General features: G+C 52.5%; 2 protein-coding genes across 5 annotated transcripts in view; one reads left to right on the top strand and one right to left on the bottom strand.

The window, feature by feature from the left end:
- The window catches only part of OTOF (otoferlin), an 88,092-nt gene extending 83,747 nt beyond the window's left edge, over positions 1 to 4,345 (bottom strand). For 2 of the 4 annotated variants that reach the window (XM_015473545.3, XM_015473546.3), the window contains exon 1: positions 4,079 to 4,345. In XM_015473545.3, the coding sequence (XP_015329031.1) occupies positions 4,079 to 4,157 (79 nt within the window). In that variant the 5' untranslated portion in view covers positions 4,158 to 4,345. The remainder of the gene's footprint in view (positions 1 to 4,078) is intronic. The other 2 variants (XM_005213063.4, NM_001144107.1) reach the window with 2 other exon arrangements.
- A 4,128-nt stretch (positions 4,346 to 8,473) lies between these two features.
- FAM166C (family with sequence similarity 166 member C) lies at positions 8,474 to 26,053 on the top strand. The gene is made up of 4 exons (NM_001076994.2): positions 8,474 to 8,586; positions 21,831 to 22,104; positions 23,700 to 23,812; positions 25,850 to 26,053. The coding sequence occupies exons 1-4, from the start codon at positions 8,513 to 8,515 to the stop codon at positions 25,992 to 25,994; spliced, it is 606 nt and encodes a 201-aa protein (NP_001070462.1). The 5' UTR covers positions 8,474 to 8,512; the 3' UTR covers positions 25,995 to 26,053.
- Positions 26,054 to 26,503: the final 450 nt, after the last annotated feature.

Here is a 26,503-nt window from a genome sequence, read left to right as displayed (position 1 = left end):
CAGCCCAGGCCCTGCCAGCATGCAGTGTTCCCCAAGCCCTTGACACAGTTCCACACCATTATGTCTGTACTGACAGTAGCCCCTCTGCCTGCACTGGGGCCTTTTGTGAGTGTTATTTCTGCCAACATACTATCCTTGCTCAAGGGTGTTTAGATATCAGCCCACCCCCTGCTCAGCAAATCTCCCTGGGCCTGTGTGCTTTTCCAGCTTCAAGTCATTGACTCACTCTCTTAGGGAGGCTTCGGGAGCTCCTGGTCTGAGTGGGCTTCCCTCGCCCCATGCTGCCTGGCACCTGTCACTCCCTTTCCAGAACACTGATCACACTCACAGTGACCTGTACAATGGCTGTCTTCCCCTTGAGGGCAAGGATCATGTCTGTCTCATTGACTGCCGTCACCCCATTGCCTGGAATAGCACTTAGCTCATAATTGGTTCTCAATGAATATTATTACCTGGATGAATGAAAGGAGTGAACAAATGACTAAACACTTGACTTACAAAACACATTAAAATATAGCTTTTAATGAACTGGGAAAGAGTTTATGACATCAATGAGACAATTAGAAACTTGATCACTGACTGAATACTTGATAATACTAAAGAATTATTGTTATTTTTGTGAATGATATGTGGGGTTTTTTAGCCCTTGATTTTTATATCTATATACTGACTATTTACAGAGGAAATAGTGTGGTGTTGGGATTTACTTTCAAATAATTTGGAGGGTGGGAGTAGGAAGGGGTACAGATGAAACAAGGTTGTCCATGAGTTGATAGCTGTTAAGACTGCATGGGGAGAACTTGAGGGCAATTGTACTATTTTCCTTACTGTTGTATTTATTTGAGATTTTCCATTCTAAAAAGTTAATAATGAAAAAAAAAGATTGGACCCAGGGATGGGAGTAGGTGGAAGGGATATAGCTTTTTTGTTATCAGTAAAGGTGGATAAGATAACCAAGACTTGGCAGTTCAGGGAAATTATTTGCAAGTCTGATCTTGAGCACATTTCCTTCCAGCAGCATTTTTGCTGAGGGCCGTTTATAGTAGAGGCCAATTTTATGGTCGTTTCAACATCATAAAATGATCTCCTCCTCATCAGGGCATAAGAGGCCTGGGCAGTATCCAGTATGCTCTGCTGTTCTCCGAGGTCTGCACTGGTTTGGTCTGGCTGGGTCGGCGTAGGGGGGCATTTATCACCAAGGGCTTTTGGCAGAGAAGATCCTGCCACCCACATGTGAGTGCTGTGAAGAGTGGAGGAGGTAGGCACACACCCCTCAGGAGGCCTGCAGAGGCATGGAGCCATGTCCACAGCCAGCTGTGCACTGCTGCTGCTGCTAAGTCGCTTCAGGCATATCTGACTCTGTGTGATCCCATAGACGGCAGCCCACCAGGCTCCCCTGTCCCTGGGATTCTCCAGGCAAGAACACTGGAGTGGGTTGCCATTTCCTTCTCCAATGCATGAAAGTGAAAAGTGAAATTGAAGTCACTCAGTCACGTCCGACTCTTAGCAACCCCATGGACAGCAGCCTACCAGGCTCTTCCATCCATGGGATTTTCCAGGCAAGAGTACTGGAGTGGGGTGCCATTGTCTTCTCCAGCAACCTGATGAGATGAGTTTTATTATCATGCCCATTTTACTGATGAGGAAACTGAGGTTCAGAGAGGTTAAGTCTGGAGCAGGACCCAGGTGGGACCCAGGGGGCTTTTGACCCTATATCTAGAGATTTCTCTACCAGAGTCCCATAGAGCTCTTTCCTTGGTGTCCTAGAGGGCACAGCACAGAAAGTCAAGCTGTATTTCAACCAGTTTGTGTACCAGGGCCATACATAACTCACCTGGTGCTCCCTTATACCACTTGGCCTTGAGCTTTACTCAAGGGATCTGGGGAGCTCAGGGCCAGCACCTCCCTCTTACTGTTCACTGTCTTCTCATTTCTCCCTGCCGGGCACTTGCCTGGACACCAGTGGTTGTGTGCAGGGGGTGTTGTGGAACAGTCTAGAGTGAGTCAGTTTCCTCTGAATTATAGTTAGTGTCGGTCTATGGGGGCATTTATAGTCAACTGCTGGCAGCAGCAGGTGAATGACTGGGGCATCTCTGTTTGTTGCAGTGGATTTATTCTGGAAACCTGCCCTCTGTCTGTTCCTGCTGCCCTAACCCCCCTCCTCGGGAGCTCTACCTACCACTGCCCACTCCAGAGGCAGAGCTCAGAAGTGGACCCTCCACTCAGTCCAGAAGGTACAGGTTGCAAATAGGCTAGTTTCTGAGGCAAGGACTGGCCCCACTGCCCAAAGAAAAAGGTGAACATCAGACAGACAAGGTGCTCACCCCCAGCTCACCAGAAGGGATAAAGAGGCCTTGAGGGCAGAGAACTAGGGCTGGGGGTGAGGACTTGTGGATTGGGCCCACCATGCCTCGGTGCCTCCACCAAGGATACACGGATCTCTCTACGCCTTGGTTTCTCTGCCTGCAAATGGGACTGGTGTGTGCAGCCTGGACTATCCTGCCATAGCAGCAATATTGCAACCTGTAGCTAAAGGCCAAAATACTGTGCTCTGTCCAACACAGGGACCCTTGAGAGGACATGCTTGCTTTTTCTAAAGGCAGCACCAGCGGCAGGTGGCACGTGGAGATCTAGGGCGCTGCAGAGAAAGCAGTCTGGGGGAGTGCGGGGAGCAACAGGCAGCCAGGCCCTGTTCCTCTCCCTCCTGTCAGCAGGGACACCACAGCCCCTCTACCTCTGCCTGTCCCTACGAGAGCAGGCCTCAGGACAACCCAGGGCCTGGTGCCCAGAGCTGGCCTAACCAAGGGGGTGATATGGATGCCCCAGGGGCTGCTGGAGACCTCCTGGGAAGGCTGCCCCATGGTCTCCCCTCTCCCTCCTGACACAGGTGCAGACGTGTGTCCAGCCTGGGCCCTGATGCTCATTCTGCTCTTTAGTCTGGTGGCTTTGTTTAGCTCCTCCTCTGCTCACCCACCCTGTCCCCACCCTCAGGCCCCTCTCCAGGGTAGGAAGGGCCATGTCTAATGAGGAGCACCTGGCTTTCAGTCAAAGGCTGCCAGAGATGCTCCTGGCCCAGGAGGCTGGGCTGTGGCCCAAGGGCCAAGACCGGGACTCCTGGTCTTCAGGGACTGCCCACTGTCCCCAGAGTGAAGGCCGCCTTGCCGCGTCTGCTCTGCTCATACCTACTCTGGGATTCAGGCTCACGGAGCCTCGGTCTGTTCCCATGTTCCAGCTCCTCTCCTGACCTTGGGCATCCTGTCACTTCTGTCTGCTGTGTCCTTACCTCTTCACCTTACTCCTTCCTGCTGTTCCCTTGGGTTTCAGCTGTGGTGTCACCTCCTCCTGGAAGCCTTCCCTGACTACCTTGCCCCCAGCCTGCGTCAGGGTGCTGCTTCTGTAGCTTGCATGCTACTTTTGTCCCCATCCTCATCGTACCACGCACCTCTCCTATTATCTGTCCCCTGGTCCTCCTGTCTCACTGGATGTGGGCTCGTCGAGGGCCAGGCCTGGGTCATGCCCAGCCCCCAGCTGTGGCACAGAGGTCATAGTAAATGGTGACTGGATGCTAGGGGGCTAGGAAGAGAAGTGACAGTGAGAGAGGCTCGTGGGGCTCAAAGGATCCCTGACCACAGACAGACCTAGAAGAAGCCAACAGTATCTCCATCATGCTGGTTTCTAGGAGCCTGGGTCTTCCAGGCTGGGACCCCACCTCCACTCTGTGGCCAAGGAAACCAGCCTGCAGGAGGGAGAGAGAGAGGAGGAGGGGGCCCAGGGTCCCTGAGCCTGGGGGATGGGGTTCTTGCTTTTGCCTCCCCAGGACCTCCTGTAGGCCAAGGACTCTAAAATCCTCTGGCTGGCACATTGGCCAGTGCAGGGAGAGACATACACGCAGATACTGAAACAGGGGGACCATGATTTTCGAGAAATCATAATGGCTAGCCTGGCAAGGGGCAGATGGCTGCCCGTGAGAAGCTTTGTTGCCCCAAGCGTGCTAGAAGTTTTCCAATCCCTCCTTCCCTCTCTGCTGTATCCCATCTGCCCAGAGCTGGGGGTCCCCATAAGATGGGGGCTTCCCTACCTCGGAAAGTCACTTTGGCGATCCGGTCACCCTTGCCCCGCAGCTCGGAGACTGTCTTGAGGTGGACGAGCAGGGCCATGCTGGTGCGGGGAGCCCCGGCACCGCCAGGAGGGAGCAGCTGGGGAAGGAGCGAGCTCTGTGGATGGAGCACTCAGCACACTCACGCCTCCCTCCTCTCTGCCGCCTCCTCTCCCTCCGATGCTGCCCACAGAGACCAAGGCAACCAGGCCCAGCGGCTCCCTCCAGCGACTCACAGAGACTCATAGCCCTGCCAGCTCCCGCCCCTCCAAGTTGTCAGCCCAGCGTGTGTGTATCTGTGTGTGTGTGTGTGTGTGTGTGTCTTCTGTGCGCCTGAGTGCAGCCTAGCAGTGCAGACAGTCTGAATTCATTATTCAGCAGCTGCCTGCTCCCAGATAAAGCTCTGCTCAGCTTCAGGTGTCTTCTCACAGCTCCTGGAGCGGGGCTGCCAGCCCACCCCTCCACAGGGCCTGCCAGGCCAGCTCTCCTGCCACCAGGAGTGGGCAGAAGGGAGTGGGCATGAGGGGGTAGGCTGGGGTGGGGCGGCACCCCCTCCCGTGGAGGAGAGGGAACCTGATGACCTTTGTGCACCGGAAGCTAGGCTGTTGCACAGTTTCAGGGTGATCCTCGCTGTCCCTCCACCAGTCAAGTTGGCCAGCAAGGCTGCTGCTGCCCACCAGGCTCAGGGGGCCTGGATGGGGCAGGCCTGGTTGTTTGGGGGGTGGGGTGGTCACACTGTGCTAGGTAGAAATCCCAGCCAACGGCCCTGCCTCTGGAAAACCAGCATCTACCAGGCAGCATCCAGGCTGTGCCTGCTGGCTGGACCCTCAGAAAAGTGTTAGTCATTCAGTCATGTCTCACTCTTTGTGACCCCATGGTCTGTATGCCACCAGACACCTCTGTCATGGAATTCTCCAGGCAAGAATACTGAGTGAGTTGCCATTTCCTTCTCCAGGGGATCGTCCCGACCCAGGGATCGAATCCAGGTCTCCTGCATTACCATCTGAGCCATCAGGGAAACCCTAAGAGGAAAGGCGAATGCTTTCCTCCTTCTGCTTTCATGGAGGTTATGACCCCAAGAGGCCAGTCCTGACCCCTTGGAATCTGGGAGGGTGGAAGTGGTACTTTTGGGGAGCCCAGGAGCCAGGCTCAGCGTGATTGGAGATGCCTGACTGTGAAGGCCTCCGAGGCTTATGTTTTACTAAAGGCAATGCTTTAGGTCCCAGGCACTAACCCCACGCTGTCCTACAGCCAAGGGTGGCAAGATGTGCTGGGGAAGAACTGTCAGCTCCCAGGGGTGGGGGAAGGGGTGTCTGCAGCAGAATTTCTAAGGACCAAAGGAGAACTGGCCCTCCTTTCTTCTAGCAGCACACCCAGGAGGGGCTCAGGGGGACAGGGACACTGGAGGCTGGAATCCCTGAGCCTGGAGCCTTTGCAGGGCCAGCTGCACCCTTGCTCTTAGATTTGCTGTGCATGGAATGCCCTGCTGCACCCTTAGCTTCTCGGCTAGACTCAGCTGGAAGTGTCTCTGCAGCTGCACGGCACCTGAGCTGGGTCGGTCCTTGTCTGTGATGCCCCTACCCCCTCTCATCCACTGCTTCGTTGGGCTGCTCCACTTACCTCCCCCGACCCCCGAGCTGGGAGACCCTGGACCGCTGCCCCTGTGCAGCCTTAGAGGCTTGCACAGTCTCCTGAGGATGGTAGGCTATTCAGTGACTGTTGACAGGATAAAACAGTGATCGTGGTGACCTAACTGAACAGTCAAAAGGTTAAAAACAAAGAAATATTAAATTCTTACAGCATGTGACAAGAGGTTACTCCCTTCGAATTCTACAGTCCAAGTGACCTGTAGGATGTCGCAAGAGCTTCCTTCCTTCTAGGTGTTTCCCTCCTGTTCTATCTTATTTTTTCTATTTCTTTGTGTTCTAATTCCTTCTCTCTCTTCCATTCCTCAAATTCTTCTCCTTTCTCACTTTTATCCAGTCATATTGAGTTAAAAATATTTTAGAATATTGTATTTATGCAATAAAAGTGAATGTCTAATTAAATAGATGTTGAATGTCTCTTTTTTTAAAAAAGTAAATTCACTAGCATGTTCCAGCCCTAAGGCTAACAGGTGATCTTTGTAAGGTTTGTAGGTGCATTACAGGGGAAAAAGGTCCATCCTCTCCCTAGGCCCTCTGGAGGTTCTCAAGAAGGGGCTGAGTTTCATGAGGCCTCCTATAGACCTGTGCATCTTTAGGAAAAAGTCCTTGAACTTGCCCTAAGCAAGGCCTGGAGCCTTGTTGAATTCCAGTTTCCATATCTATAAAGCTGTAGCAATTCCACCTGGTCAGAACAGAGTACCTGTCAGCTGAGCCACTGACCCTTCTGATACCTAAGCCAGAGCCCACTTTTTAATTTCTACTCTCCTGACTATTACCCATTGGGCTGACTGTTAGTTCCCTGATAGCTCAGTTGATAAAGAATCTGCCTGCAATGCAGGAGACTCCAGTTCGATTCCTGGGTTGGGAAGATCTGCTGGAGAAGGGATAGGCTACCCACTCCAGTATTCCTGGGCTTCCCTTGTGGTTCAGCTGGTAAAGAATCCACCTGCAATGTGGGAAACCTGGGTTCAATCCCTGGGTTGGGAAGATCCCCTGGAGAAGGGAAAGGCTACCCACTCCAGTATTCTGGCCTGGAGAATTCCAGGGACTGTAGAGTCCATGGGGTGGCAAAGAGTTGGACATGACTGAGTGACTTGCGCTTTCACTTTCTAGTATAAAGTTGTTCAGTGAACATGTTCTGAACTCCTAGTGCCAGGTGTGGGGTTTCAGACGTGCATATGATATGGTACTGGCCCTCAAGCAAAAGAAGAGAACATAGACACACAGAACCCAGGGCAAAGGGTCCACGGGCAGAATCAGCTCAGAAGCTGTGAATCGAGGTGGGGACTGGGCACTGGACCTTGTCTGGGGGTGGGGGTCATTAGGACCACCTTCCTGGAGTGTGACACCTTGAATTAATTGCTGTTCTTTTACAACTTTCACGAATGTTGCTCTTATCATAGCCTACGTTCTGCATGGAGAATTTAGAAATCAACATATGTGGTTTCATTTTGGAGGATGGGTGGAGACTCTTCCACCTCCTTTGCAACCATTCATTCCTTTCAGCTCCTTTTTCTCCCTGGGCCCCAGGTTTCCTGCTCTTGGACCTCTTGGAAGCCTGGGGCCCCCAGTTCCATTGTCATTGGTCCCAGAGGGCCTTCTGAGGATTCTGGAAGCTGACGTTTTCATCAGCTGCCATGGACAGAGTCGAACTATGAAGGTAACACCTCTCATCTGACAGATGAAGTGAGATTGTGCTGGACGAGGCTAAACTGCAGAACCACAGACTGTTGACTCCCAGCCTGCTGCAGGGGGAGCTGGGGAGCAGATTGGGGGTGAGATGCAAAGAGCCTGGCGCCTTCAAGGCTGTCTGTCATCACACTCAGCACCACCACCCCCAATTAAAGACCTAAGGCCCCCCGCCTTGCCCTACATGTGGCCCAGGGCTGTGTGAGCGTCACTGGAGAAATCCAGATGTGGGGGCACCAAAGTCAGGGGGTGGTGGGGGCAGATACTATAACAGAGAAATCTCACCCCAGCCTTCTGAAGCTTTGCTCTCTGGGGCAAGGCCCAACCCTGGATTCACAGGAGGGACTGAACTGCAGAGACGGGGCAAATATGAATCGCACTCTAGGCCTTTTCACGATTGGCTTTGCCCCTATAAACCAGGCTTGTGGGGTAGTTTGAGAGGGAAGAGAGGAGATGGAAGTTCCCAGGGAGAAAGAAGAGATTAAGGAGAAAAATGTCCCTCATTCTGACGCACGTCTGTGTGTGTGTGTGTGTGCGCGCACACGTGTACACACACACACACATACACACACACATTAAATTACAGAGAGTCCTCGGCAAACGTCAAGCAGAACACACGCCTGAAGCCCCCTCTGGAGGCCCCATGGAACTGAGGCGCAGCCGGCAACCTTGGGATGCGACGGCTCTTGGGGTCCCCATGGCCACTGGGCGCTGGGCTGAGCAGCGCTGCGGCTGCGGCTTTGTGCGCCATATCCACCTGCGTCCGGGACTGGCATCGGAGCATGACGCATCCGGGCCGGCAGTGAAGCCGCAAGATGCATCCATTCAAGGATGAGAAAACGGAGGCTTGGGTGGGAGCGACGATTTGCTGGGGTCACATAAGAGAGCTCGTGGAGATAGGGGGACATCTTGTGGGCGCGTCCTGCCGGCTATTCCAAAAAGGGGACAGCGAGAGGGGTGCGGGGCCCCCGGACACGCACGCCCCACCCTGGCGTTGCTAGGCGCACGGTTGCCGGGTGACCCGTGCTGTTGACCGTGGGGCCGGAGCGCCCGGGCTCGCTGCGCGCTCGCCGCCCCCATCATGGCTTCTCGCAGCGCGGGCACCCTACTGACAGAGTTCAATGCCGCTTACGTGCCCCCCGGCCTCATGCCCGGGTAAGACCGCCGCGCGTCAGCCCTGCCTGAACCTGGGGTGGGAGTGGGGGGTCTGAGTCCCTGGGGGCATCCCTCCTCTACTCCCTTCACAAAACCCTCCTCCCGCCTCGAAACTCCACCCCCGCGGAGTCTGAAGTTGAAGGAACCAGGTTGGGCCAAGTTTTCACTTGGTGGGGTGGTCTCCCCAGGGCCTTGCACTCTCAGACCATGCAGTGTCTGGGTGCGGCAGGGGCTCTCCAGTTGCCCTTCAGTGGGAAGTCCGTACCTAGCGGGCTCCATGCCGTCTGCCCGGGATAACAGCGGATGGGGTCCGGATCAGGGAGAGGAGGGGAAGATGTGGGGCTGGTGTTTGGAGACGCTGGGCAGAAACAAGAGGATGAGGTGTCCTGGGGAAGGAAGTGAGCTCTTTGTCCCTCAGCACCGTGCGAGCATCCAGGATGCCTGCGGGTGCGCACCCGGAAGCAGAGATGAAAGAATCCGGACGCGTCGTGGGTGCCCCCACTGATCTCACTTAATCCTCGAAGAATGCTGCCTTCGAAAGCTTCCCGGCCTTTAGCATTATCGGATGCAGGGCCGAACCTACCTTTCCTTGCTCACTCCAAGGAAACCTACCTTTCCTTTCACACTCCAAACCTCTAAGGTGCAAGTCTGACTGTTCCCTTCCATTGTCTGGTCCTTTCTTTCAAAGTGAGATTTCCACTTCGGACCTTCTCTTCCAAGGTGTGAGATGGTCTTCTCTCTCCTACCAGTCGACAGGAGCATTGAGGATGGGGGCTGGGTTCTGAGAATCCACCTGCACTGTGTCTGCACATCCCAACTGAATGGATGAATGAAATTAATGTCTTGAGAGTTTTGCAGTCACCAACTCTGTGTGGGTGAAAAAACACAGGCTTTCTTCTGCAAACTAAATAGACCACAAAATCAAGAAGAGGTCCCACTGTTTATTTTATATGACATTTGGATTGTCTTGAAGCAGAATAAGCAGGACATGGAGGAGCTGTGATGTTAAAGTCATTTCTGCACACAGAGGTGGTGCAGTGACTAGGGGCAGGCACTGTAGCTTTAAGCCAGTCCCTTTGTGGACAAGGCCTTTCCTGGCTCTTGGGGAACTCAAAAGCTGCTTTGGCTCCCACCTGGCAAAGCTGATTTACCAGGTCACAGTTGTTTTCTGAAGTCAAGCCTGGTGTCTTAGAAAAGGTGAATAAGAATTTTCCTATTAATCCTTTCAATCATTTGGGCATTCCCTTGATAAAGACATGTTGAGTGCTTGGGATGGGCCAGATATTGGGTTAAGACAAACAAATGAGGAGAGGGAGGTTGCCCTGGATGGGTTTCAGTCTGGTGTGAATACAGAAGGTTTAGTTCTAAACCGTCTTTGCAGCCTTGGATAGTGGTGTTTACAACATATTCTGGGTGTTTAGCATGAAATTTGATTTTATACATCGATATTTTTTTTCCTTAAGCCCACCACGGTCTTTGTTGGAACCTAACCCTCCCCCAGAGCTCCCCTAGTCTGTCTGGGACTGCAGGGAGGAAAGCTGCATGTTTCAGAAGCAATCCCAGGACGCTTCTCTATCCATACCACTTATCTGCAGTTCCCTTGAGTGCCCTGTCCTGTGATTGATCTAGAAATTGTGATAACAAGTGAATCATAAATAAGGCTTCAAGCATGAGCAGCTGAGCCTATATATGCTACTTTATCAGCTGGATCTTTCTGGGAGGGATGTGTTCGCCCTAAAGATTCTCATCAACAAGGAATGGATTGAGTTGTCTTATATGTCTGAGTGCTACCTCATTGGTGATTTTATTAATGTAATGAACGAATCCAAGGTTTCTCGCCACACTTGGGTAATTATTATTTTTATATGCCTTTTCAAAGATTAATCACAGGATTTTAAGAGCAACTAGCCTCTTGTAACACTCAAATCATCCCCCTTACCAGTTTTATTCATAGAGGCAGAGAGTATTGACAAATATTAAGGACCTCGGAAATCAGGTAGTCTAGCCATCCCACCTCCCATTCCAGACGTGGTCATTGAGGTCTGGGCAGGGGGGACGTGCCTGAGCCTCAGGCTGGTGATGCTTCCAGGATGCTTCCAGGCAGCTGGGCTGCCACCAGGCCGCTGATGCCCTGTAGCAGCACTGTGAACTCCTATGTATAAGCACCTACTATGTGCCTGGCATTGAGCTGGGCTTTTTACAAACTTTTTTTTTTTTACTCTTCACAAAAACCCAGATGAGAAATTGCCCAAGGTCATTCATCAGGTTCACCAGCCAGGTCTCTGTGATGTCAACACCCTGCTGTCTGCAGCTGTTAGCAATTATCATCAGTTAGATTCCTACAGTGTTCAAGGCCTGATTCTAGGTACTGAGGGGAATAGGATGCTCCATCTGGTCCCTTAGTGGACCAGCACACAGATATTGTGCCATTGTTTGGCCTCTGTCCCATCTCTGCAGTGAGCAGAGAGCTCTTGGGTCAGAGTCCCTGGGGTTGTAAGGCTTTTCAAGCACACTGACTCTGTGCTTCCTGCTTCTAGGGCAGATCCAGGCTCTCTCTGCCTCCCCCAACACCTCACCCATCTCCCAGTCCAAACACATCCCTGGGCACAAAACGCAGGCCATCTGCCCAGGAGGATGTAGGAGATGCATATGCCCCATTGGGTACCTGATGCCACTCACACAGCCCTGAGGGACTGGGGAGCCTTTCTAAAAACAGGAGATGGGCCCCTGGAGACTCAGGCTTCATAACAGGGACTCTCCCTCTCTCCAGAAGAGTCATCAGCCTTTAGAAATGTGCTCCCATTTGTCAGTTCAATTCAGTAAATATTAAAGATTAACTGCAAGGGGAAAAGAAAAGTAGGAAAAGCAAAAAAAGAATAAATGTAGAAAAATCTTAATAGGTTTAAAAAATTAAAAATTAAAAAAAGAGAAAAAAAAGAAGGAAAAGGAAAACTCCACAGAACTGCAAAAGGCCAACATAGAGGCAGAAGTTTATAACAGCAATAAAAAGTGTGATTGAAAAAAAAAACTCAAACGCTTAATTAGATTTCATAGTGCTAATAAATCGACAACTACATAAAAGTGAAAAAAAAGGAAAAAAAAAGAAATCCAAAATAAACTACAGAACAAGTCAAAACACAAGAATAATAAATGTTTTTCTTGAGTCTCTGCTGTCAGCATCCTTTCCCTCTCTGGGAGTCACAGTCCACCTTATCTCCCTAGGATGCCCTCCAACACTGCGCTGGTCTCTGGACCTGCTGTTGGGAAAGCTCAGACTCTAATCTGGTCCTGCTCCTGTGTGTTCTTGCCTCTAATGTCCACAGCTATCTGAACTAGTGTGTTTTCTTTTGTAGGAGCTCTCAATGTCCTTTTATATATTCCATAGACACAGAGTCTGCCTAGTTGATCATGTGGATTTAATCTGCAGCTTGTAGAGCTGTTGGGAAGGTTTTGGGTCTTCTTCCTTAGCCACACTGCCCCTGGGTTTCAATTATGGTTTTATTTCCACCTCTGCATGTGGGTCGTCCACTGGGGTTTGCTCCTGAGGTTGCCCTGGAGTACTTGGGTCTGCCCCAGTGAGGACCAGGTGTGGAGATGGTGCAGCTCCTTAGATTGCAGGGGCTCTGGCAGCTTACACAGGGGAGTTGGCGGCTAGGGCAGCAGGAAATACAGTGCTCTAGAAGGGGATGGCAACCCACTCCAGTATTCTTGCCTGGAGAAGCCCACTGATGGAGAAGCTTGGCTGGCCACAGTCTACAGGGTCACAAAGAGTTGAACATGACCGAAGCAACCCTGCGTACATAGACACAAGGCTTTTTTTTGCCTGTGGCAGCTCTGCCCCAGTGAGGGTTGAGCGTGAATATGGCACAGCTGCTTGGGTTGTGGGGACCCTGGCGGCACCAAGTGTGCAAGGACATGAAGTTGTAACCCTATCAAAGTCTTTCTTTGAGCCTCTGGTAGCTGGTAATCAATTCAGCAAATATTTCCAGAGCACCTACTGAGTACCAGGAATATAGGGACGCAAGTATGAGTAGTGCAGCCCTCTCTCCCCGTGGAGTTTGCAATTCAGAAAGGAAGAATTTACCAGGGCACAGATGTTTACAACACAGCAGAGTGTGGGCTGAGACATAAGAGAGGCACAAGGAAGAGAGACAGTTCAATGGTGGGGATGGGCATGGGCTACGGGTGGGTCAGAAGAGGCTTGATGGGAAGGGGATATATGAAAGTATCTTGAAGGATGGATAAGATCAGAATCTGGGGAGAGGAGGAAGCATCTTCTGGATGGAGGGGATGCCCTAGGGAAAGGCATGAACTGGAGGTACCAGCAGGATATGCTTTGAAAGCAAAAAATGGCCTATTTGCCTGGAGTGGCAAAGCTGTTACTGAACCTAACTTATGTCTGCTCGCCTGTGCCCAGTAAAGGTAACCTACTGACCTGGGTTGTGGTGAAGGGAAGTGCTAAGTTTATTGCAGGGCACCAAGCAAGGAGTCCAGGTAGCTAGTGCTCAAAAGCCCCAATTCACTGACGGTTTTCAGGGAAAGGCTTTAAGGACAGGTTGAGGATGGAGGGTTCTGGGGTGCCTGATTAGCTTGTGGGCATCCTTCTGACTGGTTGGTAGTGAGGTAATCAGGAGTCAGCATCATCAACCTTCTGGTTCCAACCAGTCTGGGGTCTACGCACTTGTGGGCAGCATGCAACTAACTTCTTCCACCTGGTGGGTGTTTCAGTATCTGCACCACAGCTCACAGGACATGGCTTAGAATATTATCTATAGTCCTTGAGGAGGAACTAGAGGTGCTTGACTTTGTTTAATGGCCAAACTAGTATTTTTTTGTCTTGCCTGACCCTTTCCCTTTCTTTCTGCATTTTCTCACATCTCTGATGAAATTTCTTCTTTTTAATTCGGGGAAGGCTTAGGAAGCTACAGTTTTTCTACAGACAAGAGCAGGCAGAGGACATGATTGGGGGATCGGGGTTGGGGGGGATTGTGTCCTAGGAAAGCCCCATAGGGTCCTGCTTGGTCACACTGGGACAAGGAAGTGGATGATTGGACTGGAAAGACCTCTCACAGGGCCCATGTCAAGGAGGGCCCATTTCACCTGGCCCAGTTTGTTCTTCATTTCCCAGGTGGTGGGGCACCGTGAAGGTTGTTGCCCGGGGAGGGATCTGATCAAAACCATACTCAGCAGGAAGTAGGTGGGGAAGAGGGCGCTCATGGAATGAGGACACACTGAACAGTTACAAGTTAATTAGTTAATAAGCTGCTCATGGGATCCCCGATGGTGCACAGTAATTAATTTGAATGTTAGCTGTAGGGCCAAGCAGTGCTATTAAGAGGGAGGGAGGGGCGGCTCTCTGTGCACATAGTAACCACAGTGGGCCTTTGCTGTGGACCAGGCTGAGCACCGTCTCCAAGCTTGTGTGGTGTGCAGGCGGGTGAGGGGCAGGGATGGAGGAGGAGGAGGAGGAGGTGCGACGGTGCTATAGGGACCATCCGATGCCCAGTTGTGAAACATACCATTCCCTTCTGTTCTTTCCACCTTGGCCCACCATACACTCCACAAAAATGGGGCTCTACCATGGAACTGGGCGATCATGCTCATGGGTCACAAATGTAAGAGAATGAGCACATAGACCTGGTCAAGGTGTGCCCCCTGAGAGCTAAATAAATATGACTGTGTGCATATGCCTGCACATGTGTGCGTACACACACACACACACACACACACACACACACACACACGCAAGGGCACACCTCATACACCCCATCCAGAGCAGCAGGAGCTGAATCGAATCCAGATTCCAGGCAGAACCTTAGGAGGTTCTGCAGAGGAGAGGGCTTCTCTTCTATTGGGATGCAAATATCTTGGCATTCAGAGAAGGTGGGAGAGCAGGGAGCAGAGGAGGAGTGTGGCAGAGAGAAGAATCACGAAGACACGTCACCTTTCTAAAGCTCCTTTCTTTGAGATGCACACCCGCCTCCGGGGGCGGGATGCTTTGTGCCTGTGTGCCCTTGGCATATGGAAGCCCGATGTTCCAGGACACGGTTCCCCCCAGCTTCTGGACTTATGCCTCTCCCAGCGAACATTTATTGAGCACTTGTCATGGGTCAGGGGCACTGTAGGTTTTTGGGGTAAAGGAGAACTCACATTAGCAGAGGAGATGACCTAATGTGGACCTCCAGCTGGATGAAGGGTCATAATCCTTTTGTGGGGCAGAGATGCTGGGTAGGCGGGTGGTCGGGGAAGACAACAGGGAGCCTGGCTCTGTGAGTGAGGGTGAGAGCCCCCTGGTTGGGCGGAGATGCATCCTTCCAGGTAGAGAAACGTGTGTGAAAGCTCGGAGAGCATGCAGGTCCCCAGGGATGTAAGTGACGTGTCCAGGGCATAGGGCACCTCTGGGAAAGTGAGAGGAGGGGGTGCACCGTGGGGATCTGATGATGAAGGATCACTCTGTCATCAGTGTGGACGACAGGCTGCAGGGGGTGAGCCTGGGTCTAGGGCAGGGGTCTCCATCCTCCGGGATCTAATGCTTGATGATCTGAGGTGGAGGTGATACAATAATAATAGAAATAAAGTGCACAGTAAATGAAATGCGCTGGAATCAGTCCGAACCGCCCCACCCCCCGCAACTGTCTGTGGAAAAATTGTCTTCCATGAAACTAGTACCTGGTGCTATAAAGTTTGGGGACCGCTGGTCAAGGGGACTTACTATGAGATCCGAGGCTGCCCAGTTAAGCAAAGAGGAGGGCTTGTAGCCCTGGGAGGGTGGAGGGCCATGGGAAATCCCTAAGGAGGGAGCAGAAGCAGGACTGGCAGAGAGGCCGATGTGGCAATTAGTAGGGTGAGGCCTGGTTTCTGGGGGATTCTATAGATGGAGGTGGTGTTAACCAGGACAAGGAGAGCCAGGAGGAACAGCAGGCTAGTTTTGGTTGTGCTGAGTCTGATGCCCCCGGCAAGCCCTCGGTGGACACCTGGATGTGTGGATCTGTGGCCAGAAGAAAGATCGGAGCTGGAGACACGGATCTGGGTGTCCTTGGTGTTGGACGTCTAATGTGAATGAGCTCTCCCAGAGGCAGTGGGTCCCCGAAGAGAGAAAAGGACTCTGGGGCAACACCAGCACCTAGTAGAAGAGCAGGGAAAGAGCGGCAGACCTGGGTCTGTCCTCCCTTCTGCTGAAGTTTCCCGAAAAGCTTCCGCCAATGGAGACCCCTTCATGGAGCTCCACCAGCTCTCCTCCCATACAACACCCCCCACCCCACCCATGGGAACGGGCCTTCCCTCCTCATGTTTAATAGCACTGGATCCTTGACCACGCCTAGCACACATGTCCGCTCCAGGAATCAGTAAACACCGAGTGAGGGGTAGGAGTGATGAAGGCAGGCTGAGGGATGCAGCCTTCGCATTGTCAACACATAGCATCTCACCAGCACACAGTGGCTTCCTGATAAAGTAACTCTTTTTTTAAATTGGAGTATCGCTAAGTTGTGTCCAATTCTTGTGACCCCATGGGCTGTAGCCCACCAGGCTCCTCCGTCCATGGGATTCTCCAGGCAAGAATACTAGAGTGGGTTGCCATTCCCTTCTCCAGGGGATCTTCCCGACCCAGGAATCGAACCCAGGTCTCCTGCATTACAGGCAGTTTCTTAACCGACTGAGCTATGAGGGAAACCCAAATTGGAGTATAATTACTTTATAACATTGTGTTAGTTTCTGCTGTACAACAAAGTGAATCAGCTGTAAGTATACACATATCCCCTCCCTCTTGAACCAACCTCCTACCCCACGCCCCATCCCTCCTCTCTAGGTCATCACAGATCGCTGAGCTGAGCTCCCTGCTCTATATAGCACCTTCCCACTAGCTGTCTATTTCACACGTGTATATATGCCAGTCCCAATCTCTCAATTCATCCCACCCATCCCTCTCCCCTCCCCGTGTTCATAAGTGTATTCGCTACATCTGCATCTCTATTCCTGCCCTGCAAACAGGTTCATCTGTACCACTTTTTATTAGATTCCACATATATGTGTGAATATATATTTGTTTTTGTCTTCCTGACTTCATTCTGTACAACAGACTCTAAGTCCATCCACATCCCTACAAAATGACCCACTTTCGTTCCTTTCTGTGACTGCGTAGTATGCCATTGTATATATGTACCATATCTTTATCCATTCACCATCCATGTATCGTCTAGCTTGCTTCCATGTCCTGGCTGTTATCAACAGTACTGCAACAGACATTGGGGTGCATGTGTCTTTTTGCATTATGGTTTTCTCAAGGCATATGCCCAGTAGTGGAATTGCTGGGTCATATCGTAGTTTCATTTTTAGTTTTTAAAGGAACCTCCATGCCATTCTCCACAGTGGCTGTACCAATTTACATGGCCACCAACAGGGTGAGAGAGTTCCCTTTTCTCCACACCCTCTAAGCGTTTGTTATCTGCAGATTTCTTAATGGTGGCCATTCTGGCTGGTGTGAGGTGGTACCTCATTTTACTTTTGATTTGCACTTCTCTGATAGTGATGTTAAACATCGTTTCATGTGTTTGTTGGCCACCCAGTTGTCTTCTTTGGAGAAATGGCCATTTAGGTCTTCTTATTTTTTGATTGGGTTGCTTGTTGTTTCGATATTGAGCTCCATAAGTAACTCTTAATGCCATCTGACTCACTTAAAAAATATTACCTGTTCAAGTGAAGATGAACTCAACAAATCACCCCAAACCCAAACACCTAGGATTAACCTGACCTTCATTTTAGGTTTCTTTTTATGTATATATTCAGAAAGAAGGCTAAATGGATGGGTGTGTGGACAATGGATAGAAAGATAGACAACAATTTTATAAAAAGATGATCATACCATATTTACTATTTTAAAAAGAAAAGCATGAAATGCAACCTAACTCAAACTCAACTGAAGAGAAAGACACTGAAGTAAAACGGAAGAACAGACTTTAGATAAATGCTAATTCATCACAAGAGATATTTGTTTCTAAAAGTTCCTTCTAACAGAGAGAACAGGAGAGGGAGAGAGAATAAAACCCATTACGGGGTTAGAGTAATTATGTTATTTTTACCAACGTGTTTCAATTTTGGATGCCATGGGTTGGCTGTGCTTTAAAAATCCTAAGTGCATTCCCATCTCCCTCCCACCCACCCCTCAATTTTTCTTACTTAAATTATTTTCTCCTTTGACAGGTTTTATAACATTTACATTCTTTTCTGCAACCAGCCTTCACCTAGTAGCTATTCCTAGTTCTGCACTTAAATAGATGCGAAGTAACCACCAGTCATTCTAACAGAGGTTCTACATTCCTGAGTGTTTTTTTTCCCTTTTGAATCATCGCTGATTGGCAGGATTTCATCACTGAACACTGTCTTAGGAAGAGCATTGGGTGCTCTATTTCCGGAGTTCTTTCACGCAGCTGCCTTTCCACCTGGAGGGCTGGCCAGTTCCATATTCTCGGGTCGCGCTCTCTTCTGTGCAGAACGCTGTAGACGGGGGTTCATTTTCATTCTGTTGCTTTATTTTCTCTGTGTTGGGGCTTGGCAACAACTGGTAGATTACCGCACCTCTTTCATCTGCTGCATTCTGAACCATCTGGGAAAGAAGATAAAAGAGGGAAGCTGGCATTAGGGAATGGGGCTGACATTGAACCCTCAAATGAGATGGCAGGGCTGGGGCAGAGGGCATCCCCCAAAACAGGGTATGGAGGAGCAGGGTGGGCTTCCTTGCTTCCAAACAAAGTGGGGAAGGAGAGTGGGCTTCACCCACCAGGGAGATGCCCTCCACTTCTAACATGGAAGAGCTCCCTCTACACAAAGGACTCCTCGGGATGAAGGAAGAATCATCTCCCCACTGCTTGTCTTTGGCTTCTTGATGATTGAACTGATATTTTTATTACATTTCATACACAAAACAAAGAACTCTCAGGGACTCTGTACCTCAGGTTATATGTCTTCCCAGCGGATGATCTTCTATGACCTTAATGAAGAAGTATAAGCTCATATGTGAGTGATGGGGTCAAAAGTCAGACTGAGGGAGGTCAACAAAAGCATGAGAGCAGAAGAAATGAAGGCAGAAAGTACAGAGCATTCCCGGGAGAAATTTGGAAACGAAGGAAGAGAAAGGGCTCTAGAGAGCAGCAAGGCCAAGTGTAGGGTTTTGCAACCTAGGCAAAGCTTTGCATGTTTGTAGGCAGAAGGGAAGACGCTCAGGAAGGAGAGATCTCAGGTGACTGGGAGGATGGACAGAGGCCGAGAGAGACAGGGAGGGATGGGTTGGAAGAAGGAGGCCTTGGTGAGGCAGGAGGGGGTGCTCCAGACCCAGGAGTGTGAAGGCCATGGGCCAAGAGGAGGACTCCATTCTGGAAGTGGCCAAGGTGGCCCCACAGGCTTACAAGCACTCAGCCACCCCACCATCTTCCCAGGGCCAGAGACATGGCTGCCAGCAGGGAACTCAGCTGGGGCCAGCAGGAAGGGCGCTGCAGCAGGAGGGAGAGGGTTAGGACCCCAGGGCAGAGAGAAACCAAGGGACAAGAGAGACGAGGCTGGAGACAGGCCCAAGTCCAGTGGGGGTGTCTCCCCTCTGCTTCCGGTTCAGCGGCTCCATTGCTCCCTGCTCTGGCAGGGACATCCTCAGATGCTGCAGGACCCCAGGAAGGTGGAGCCATGGAGGATGGATAGGACCAGGAACCTGGAAGGGCTCCTATAATGCCTTGAGTGGAAAGCCAATCGGAAGGTGTGTCAGTAACCACCGTGCTTAACTTGCTCTCCATTCACCCAAAGATGCAATCATGCATTTCTGCCTAACTCTAGGCTAACACCTATCCTCCTGGTGAGGAGACTGAGGCCCAGGGCGGCTCTCAGAGGTCATGCTGAAGCACGACTTCAAAGGCCTCACTGTGCTTTGGCCTCTGGTGCAGGATGAGCTTCTGAAACGGAGAAGCCGTTGATGTAGCAGTGGCCTGGCAGCCTCCCCATGCTTCCAGGGCTTCCCTGTGAGTGTTTTCGTCGTGGGGAGTGAGCTCAACTGAGAGGAAGTAAGACTTGGAGCATCGCAGTGAAATGACCCCAGGAGACGCGCCAGAGGGCCTTGGAGCGTGGCCACTGGCCTTCGATGTCTGTAGGTCCAACATCATTTGTTCTGTCGGGGTGTCAGCCACTCACCTTGTTTGTTCAATAGAAATCTCCTGCCCAGACCATGTGCCCGACCTGGTTCTGAAAACGGGATAAAACATGAGTAAGACGGGATCAGACACCACCCTTGAGAAGCTCCCGGTCTAGCAGGAAGACGGGAAGTAAGCAGACAACAGCTGGACAGGGTGAGAGGGGTTTAGGTCACAGAGGGAACAGGGAGCAGGACCCACCTCGAACACCTAGACCCACCTGGGAGAAGCGACAAGGAAAAGGCTTCTTCAAAGAACTGACATTTGAACAAGACTTAAAGGACCTTTCAGTACTGGAGGCAAAGAGCGGGGGGTAGGGGGATGAGGGGCGGGCTGGTCATTCCTGATGGCAGGAGGCACAGGGCAAGACCCTGGCGGTGGGGAGAGTGAGAGGAAAAGGGGGAAAGGGAGCCGGGAGAGTAGTTCCACTTCGGAACTGCAGTGCTGTCTACAACCAGGGTGTAGAGTGGCTGATGAGAGGGAGAGGAAGGCAAGGGTCAGGACACTGACAGCCTGGAACACCATGCTAAGGACTTGACTTCAGGAAGCTCAGTCTGGCTGAAGTGTGGGAAATGGGCTGGAGGTATGAGAGCAAATAGGAGAGCAGGGAGGCTGTTTCTGCTGAAGTCCAGGTGAAAGGCAAGGTAGCCTGAGCTCAGGTGGGGGTATTGGAGCTGCAGGGCTCAGCGGCTGATTGGATGTGAGGGATGAAGCTGGGGGAGACGGATACTTGTTTGGTGTTGGACATCTGCAGGGTGCTGTTCACTGAGATGGGACTAGAGTGTTGGGGAAGGTGGGAAGTAAGGCCTGGGGGACATCCCAGGGAGATGCGCGGAGTGTGCAACTGTACACAGGAGTCTGAAGCCTGGGGGGAGCTTCTGGGCTGGAGATGTAGACCGGGGGTCCTCCACACACTGGTGAGGGTTAAGGCCAGGGCATGGGGGCCATCGCCAGGAGGACTCGGCAGGGTGGGGGGGCGGCCAAGAAGACCCCAAAGGAAGTGGACAGAGGAGGGACATGATGAGAAGGACAGAGAGGTTGATGAAAACCAACAGCAGACAAGAGAGCAGTGTAATAAAAACCACAAGTGATGTTTCAAGATGACAGTGGTCCACATCGTCCAGCGCAGCAGAAAGGCCATCAGCGGCTCCAGGAGAGTGACTCCAACGGCAGAACCAGGCGGGAGGGAGACAGGGCCATGTTTCTGAGGGTGAGGGCCTGGGGCGGGGCGGTTGGGGGAGCTGTGCTGACGGGGAGGAGGCTTTGACCTCTTGGTATTATTGCCCCAAATCCGATTCCCACACTCTCTGATGTCACTGACTCTCCTCACCCTCTCCCCAAACTAGTCTCCGTGCTCTCTGTGTGAGTCTTGCTTAACCAGGGCTCTTGAGCATGCTGGGTCTGTTCTGCTCTGCTCTGTGTCCCCAAGGGGCTCTGCTTGCCTCATCCTGTCCCTTCCACTGGCCCCCTTTGTCACAGAGGGTGACGGAGCTCCAGAAGCTGGGCGAGCTCTCCAGGCCAAGTGGATGGTGCTGTGTGAGGCCGAGGTGCTGGAAGGCAGGCTGGAAGGCTGGAGCCCTGGCCACCCTGACCCCTGACCCTTCAGCCATAACCTCGGAACCGTGGAGAAGGAAATGGCAACCCACTCCAGTATTCTTGCCTGGAGAATCCCATGGACAGAGGAGCCTGGCAGGCTACAGTTCATGGGATTGCAAGAGTCAGACATGGCTTAGCGCTATCTTTTCAGAGGTGCAGGTGGCCTCCGCACCTTCAGGTCAACCCCTCCATCAATGGAGGCCCGTCAAGGAGAAGTGATTTGCCTACAGCCTCTCTGAGGAGGTCAGGACTGGACCCGGTGTCCTGGCCGCCTTGTGAGCCTCTGGTCTGGAGAGATCTCTGTGGGGCGGTAGAGGCCCAGCATCTCTCTCATGTGTCCTTTCCTGAGGCCTGAGCTGGGCGGGCACCTTAGGAAGCCTCTTGAGACCAGGAGGTGACCAGCGGGGCCCACTGACCTCGCCCGCAGTCTTTAAGGAACTAGCCTGGAGCCCTCCACCGCCCCCTGCCCTGCTCTCTCAGGTACAAAGGCCACGTTCCTGGTGTGGCCTTCTCCTTCGGCTCCCCCTACGGTACCACCACCCTCAAGTACTTCCAGGACCAGCGCAATGCAGCCCTGGGGAGGAGCTCCACTGCCTTCAGCAGAGGCGGCCACTTCCCGACCATCTTCTCCCTGAACCCCACCCAAGTGCTGAGGAACCGCGCCCTCACCCGGGACCGCTGGCTGCACACCCCCAGCTACACCCGCTTCAACCTGGATAGCAGCCGCTGGGCCGAGCTCTTGCACTTCTACCAGGTGGGCGGTCCTGGCTGGGCTCCGGCCACCCCTTCCTCACTCCCCCTACGTCCCCTCTCCCCTGCCATGGGGAGGGAGTGACGGCTGGTGGCCCGGGGAGACTCTCAGACTCTCAGCCTCCAGAGCGCCTCTGTTAGCTTTTGCAGAGCCCCTGAGCCAGCAGGGAACCTGGTGAGTTTGGCTGGGTGCGTGGAGGGGCTCAGTGCTCTGCTTCTCTGACTGCCCCCTCAAATCTGACCTTCCCACTCTGGGGGCTCCAGTGGCTCATCCCCTGCTCCCCTGCTGCTGTGAGAGCTGGGAGCCTTTGGGGTGTTCCTGCCATCACTTCCCCCCAGTCGTCGCCTCTCCCCCTGGGCCCTCACTTACCTCCTTTCTGAGCAAAAGCCCTAAGGTTCACCCACAGTATGAATATCATACACTGAAGACTGCAGAGCCCCAGCCAGGCTCCAGCCCCAAGTCTACTCTTCACAGTACACCAGATCCCAGTGCCCACCCAACACCAACTCCTGCTTCACTGGCTCTTTAAGGATGAGCCCGAGCCAGGTGGTGCTAGCGGTAAGAAGCCGCCTGCCAATGCAGGAGACAGAGGAGATGCAGGTTTGATCCCTGGGTGGGGAAGATCCCCTGGAGAAGGGCATGACAACCCACTCCAGTATTCTTGCCTGAAGAATCCCATGGACAGAGGAGCCTGGCAGGCTATTGTCCATAGGGTTGCAAAGAGTCGGACACTGACTGAAGCGACTTAGGACGTGCGAATGCACCAAGTTGACTTCAGACCCCCCTGCCCTTGGGGAAAGAGAGGCAGATGGAGGGGTGTCTGCCCGTACCCCCATCTTGTCCTTATCCTGCTCCCCCAGACCTGGTTCCAGAGGGCCACAGGCTCACAGACGCTCGCTCACCTTGGGGAGGCCAGGGCTCCCTCTCTGCTGTGGTCTTGGAAACCTCATGGCCCCTCAACATCTTTGCAAACATCCCTCCTAGCCTGATTTCAGGGACCCGGATGCCTCCTGGTCCCCAGGGTGGAGAACGGCATGAGAAGGCTGCTTCCCCAGGAGAGATGGCCAGGTTGATGGTGTCAGACTCTGAGGAGCTGTGGACCCATGCTGTGGGGCCCAGGGAGCACAGCCTCTCCAGGAGGGAGGGAAAGGGAGACACTCCATTCTGGCAACCCACTCCAGTAGGCTTGCCTGGAAAAGCCCATGGACAGAGGAGCCAGTCTATGGGGTCACAAAGAGCCGGACACACACACACACACACACACACACACACACACACGCGCGCGCGCGCGCGCGCGCGCGCGCGCGCGCGCATATAGCTTACTTGGGCCGCCTATTGAGCGGGGCCTCACATACCTCACCTCTGCTGTCCCCTGCCTCATTGACTCGACCAGCACAGCTGGTGTGGGGTGTATCATTATCGCCAGGAGCCAGACAAGGAACTGGGGCTCAGGAGGGCACCCAGCTGGGGACTCTTCTCTGGGGGCATGAGGGGAGACGACCCCAGCCCCTGCCCAGGTACAGCCGGGGAGGGAGCAGGCGCCCGCGGTCACTCCCGCGCACTAACGACCGGTCCTCTCTTCCTTGGTTGGACTGTAGATGGCGCAGCGGCATCGGGAGCACTATCAAGACAAGACAGGCTTGGTGCACCGGGTCCCCTACTTTGTGCTGCCCGTGAAGGAGTGGGACCGGTACCCCATCCCCACCGACCTGTGAGTGCTTTCCCTCCCCTCCTCCGCGCATTCACCAGCTTGTGTCCACAGGGCGCCGGCTCCTGCCAGGCCTGCAGGCCCCCAGACTGAGAAACGAGTTAAAACTTTTAACTCCTGCAGCACACAGGGTGACAGTTAAACAGAGCTAGGGGGTGAGCCTCAGGAGGGGAGGCCAGGAACCTGAATGGGCAGAATCAGGAAGATCATCTGCCTGGTCAGATGCACTGGGAATTTGGCGGCAAACCGCATCATCTTTGCTGGCCTGAAGCTGCAGGACCGTTCCTCTGCCATGGCAGCCTGGGAGCTACACTGGTCCAAACGCAGGCGCAGCCACTCCGTGCAGCAAGGAGCTGCTGCCCTCTGGTGGACCTACAGAGTACTACACAAAACAGGGACCGTATCTCCAGCCCTGGTGTAGACTCAGAGGAAACGTACTCCTAGGGACTCGACCATATTTTTTCAAAGCCCAACAGTCTAAGAAATATGAAAGTATATCACGGTTTTTAATTGGTAGAGCTTCTTTTCCCAGGGGAGGCCATCTCTGCCCTGTGAGATAACCCAGGCATGTTGTTTCCTTGATCTCCCTCCTGACGCCCAGGCAGGGAGGTCTGAAGTCTGTGCCCTGAGGTGTCCTATGGAGTAGGGGGCATCGGAAGGTTAGTGGACAGATCTTGGGTTTCCAACTCCATTCTGACCTTTGCTTGCCTCAGGAGCCCCGAGTCTTGCCATTGTTGTTTACTGATAAAGCAGCAACCCTTTCCATAGAGTTTAATGGTTTTTGAAGATACAATTTAACATCACCTATAGATTCTTCCCAGATGGTGCTAGTGGTAAAGAACCCACCTGCCAATGTAGGAGACGTGAGACACCAGTTTGACCCTTGGATTGGGAAGATCCCTTGGAGGAGGAAATGACAACCCACTTCCGTATTCTTGCCTGGAGAATCCCATGGACAGAGGGGCCTGGTGGGCTACAATCCTTGGGGTCGCACAGAGTCAGACAGGAGTGAAGCAGCTTAGCATGCACAGATTCTTCTCTGTGGGACAGATGGACCCATTTTCTAAAAAGGGAAACTGACTTAGTAATGGCTTTGGGGACTTGTACAGATGGCAAGTCTAGTAGGAGGTAGAACTGGAGGGAACCCAGATCTCGCAACACCAATGCTAAGATTCTAGATTGGCCATCTCACCACCTTGGGTGGCTCTGAGTCAGTCCATCCCTGGAGACATTGTAGGGCCTCGCCTGGGGACAAGTCTCCTCTTGAGACCTCACCGAACAGCATCTACATCTCCTACAGCTGAGGGACCCCAGGATGCCCTAACTCTGTCCCTTCTCCAACTGCCTGACAGCCCGTGCTGCTGCTGACGGCTTCATGTCTAACACAGAGCACCAAAGAGGTGTTTGGGAGTAAGAGGGTCGTTGCTTGCACTCAGCCTTTACTCTGATCATCTCTGTGGCCTGGAGAATGTCCCTGTCCTTCCCTGAGGTTCATTGCTATTGTCTTTTTCATCACTATCACCACCATCATCATCTCTATCACTATCATCTTCATCACCATTATCACCATCACCATCACCACCATCACCATCTTCATCATCTACACCACCGTTACCATCACCACTACCATCGCCATCATAACTATCACCATCATCATCAGTACTACAGCACATTCTTAGAACATGTGTTGAGTGTTTGCTCCTTGTTCAGCATTCTATTAGTGCTTTGCATGCATTATTTCATTTACTCCTCAAAGCAAAGTTAGGAGGGAGGTACCAACATCAGTCCATCTTACATGTGTACACTTCTAGCAGGAACTGGGTTGGAATCCATCCCAGCTTCCTGACACCGAAGCCCTTGCCCTTAACCACTGAGCTTCTGTGCAAACACAAGTCCTTCTGATCTTGAGTGCAGGGTGACTTACCAGATGCTAAGCTGACCAGCAGCCAGCAGAGCCAGCATCATGGGCTGGAAAATGGGCCTTTTTCATGCTGGTGGCCTGGCTCACTGCATGACACTGGCTCCACCCTCACCCCCCAGGCCTCCTCTGAGCCCGAAGGAGAAGTGGCATCTATTAAGAGTGGCCCCTGAGAACCTGAGGACCTACCAGACATTCCCATCGGGGAAGAGGGTCTCCCCACAGGAGCGGCAAAGACGGGACTGCTACTTTGAATTCAGAGCGTGACACCTGAGAGCCACGGCCCTGACAAGGTTGGCTTTCTGGAATAAAATCTTTAGCCATGACCATCCCATGTTCTTCTCTTCTGAGCTCCAGGAGCACTTGGCCTCAGCTGGACAGTGCCTGAGGGTCACACAGCTTGGGGTCTGAGGGACCTGTGGGATGCTCACCCCAGGTGTCAGCACCAACAAAAAGCAATGTCAGTTCCCTGCTGGGCCCACCCACCTCTCTCTGGAGGACTGCAGGGGTCCTGAGGCACTCAGGCAGAGTGAGCCCTCCCGTCTGCTCCCACTGGGATAATCAAGGGTCCCGTTAGGCCATGACTGAGAAGGAGGCGGTAGTGGTCCTGGACCACTCACACTAGTCAGATGCTAAGGAAATCCCACTTGAGCCCTGGCTCAGCATCCTTTCACTCACATGACAGCCTGTGAGAGAGGGGGTGTTGTCCCTACTTCACTGATAAAGACCCTGGGGCTCAGAGGTGGAGAGAACTGTCCAAACTCACGCAGCTGGGA

This window comes from Bos taurus, chromosome 11 (genome assembly GCF_002263795.3).
Source record: "Bos taurus isolate L1 Dominette 01449 registration number 42190680 breed Hereford chromosome 11, ARS-UCD2.0, whole genome shotgun sequence".
NCBI classification, from domain to species: Eukaryota; Metazoa; Chordata; class Mammalia; order Artiodactyla; family Bovidae; genus Bos; species Bos taurus.
This window is presented reverse-complemented; position numbering and strand designations above follow the sequence as displayed.

What these genes read in the sequence shown, in the direction of transcription:
- FAM166C (NM_001076994.2), top strand. Translation starts at nt 8,513, where the DNA reads ATGGCTTCTCGCAGCGCGGGCACCCTACTGACAGAGTTCAATGCCGCT. An exon ending in CCCCCCGGCCTCATGCCCGG is followed by an intron (nt 8,587 to 21,830) that starts GTAAGACCGCCG and finishes CTGCTCTCTCAG; the next exon opens with GTACAAAGGCCACGTTCCTG. An exon ending in AGCTCTTGCACTTCTACCAG is followed by an intron (nt 22,105 to 23,699) that starts GTGGGCGGTCCT and finishes GTTGGACTGTAG; the next exon opens with ATGGCGCAGCGGCATCGGGA.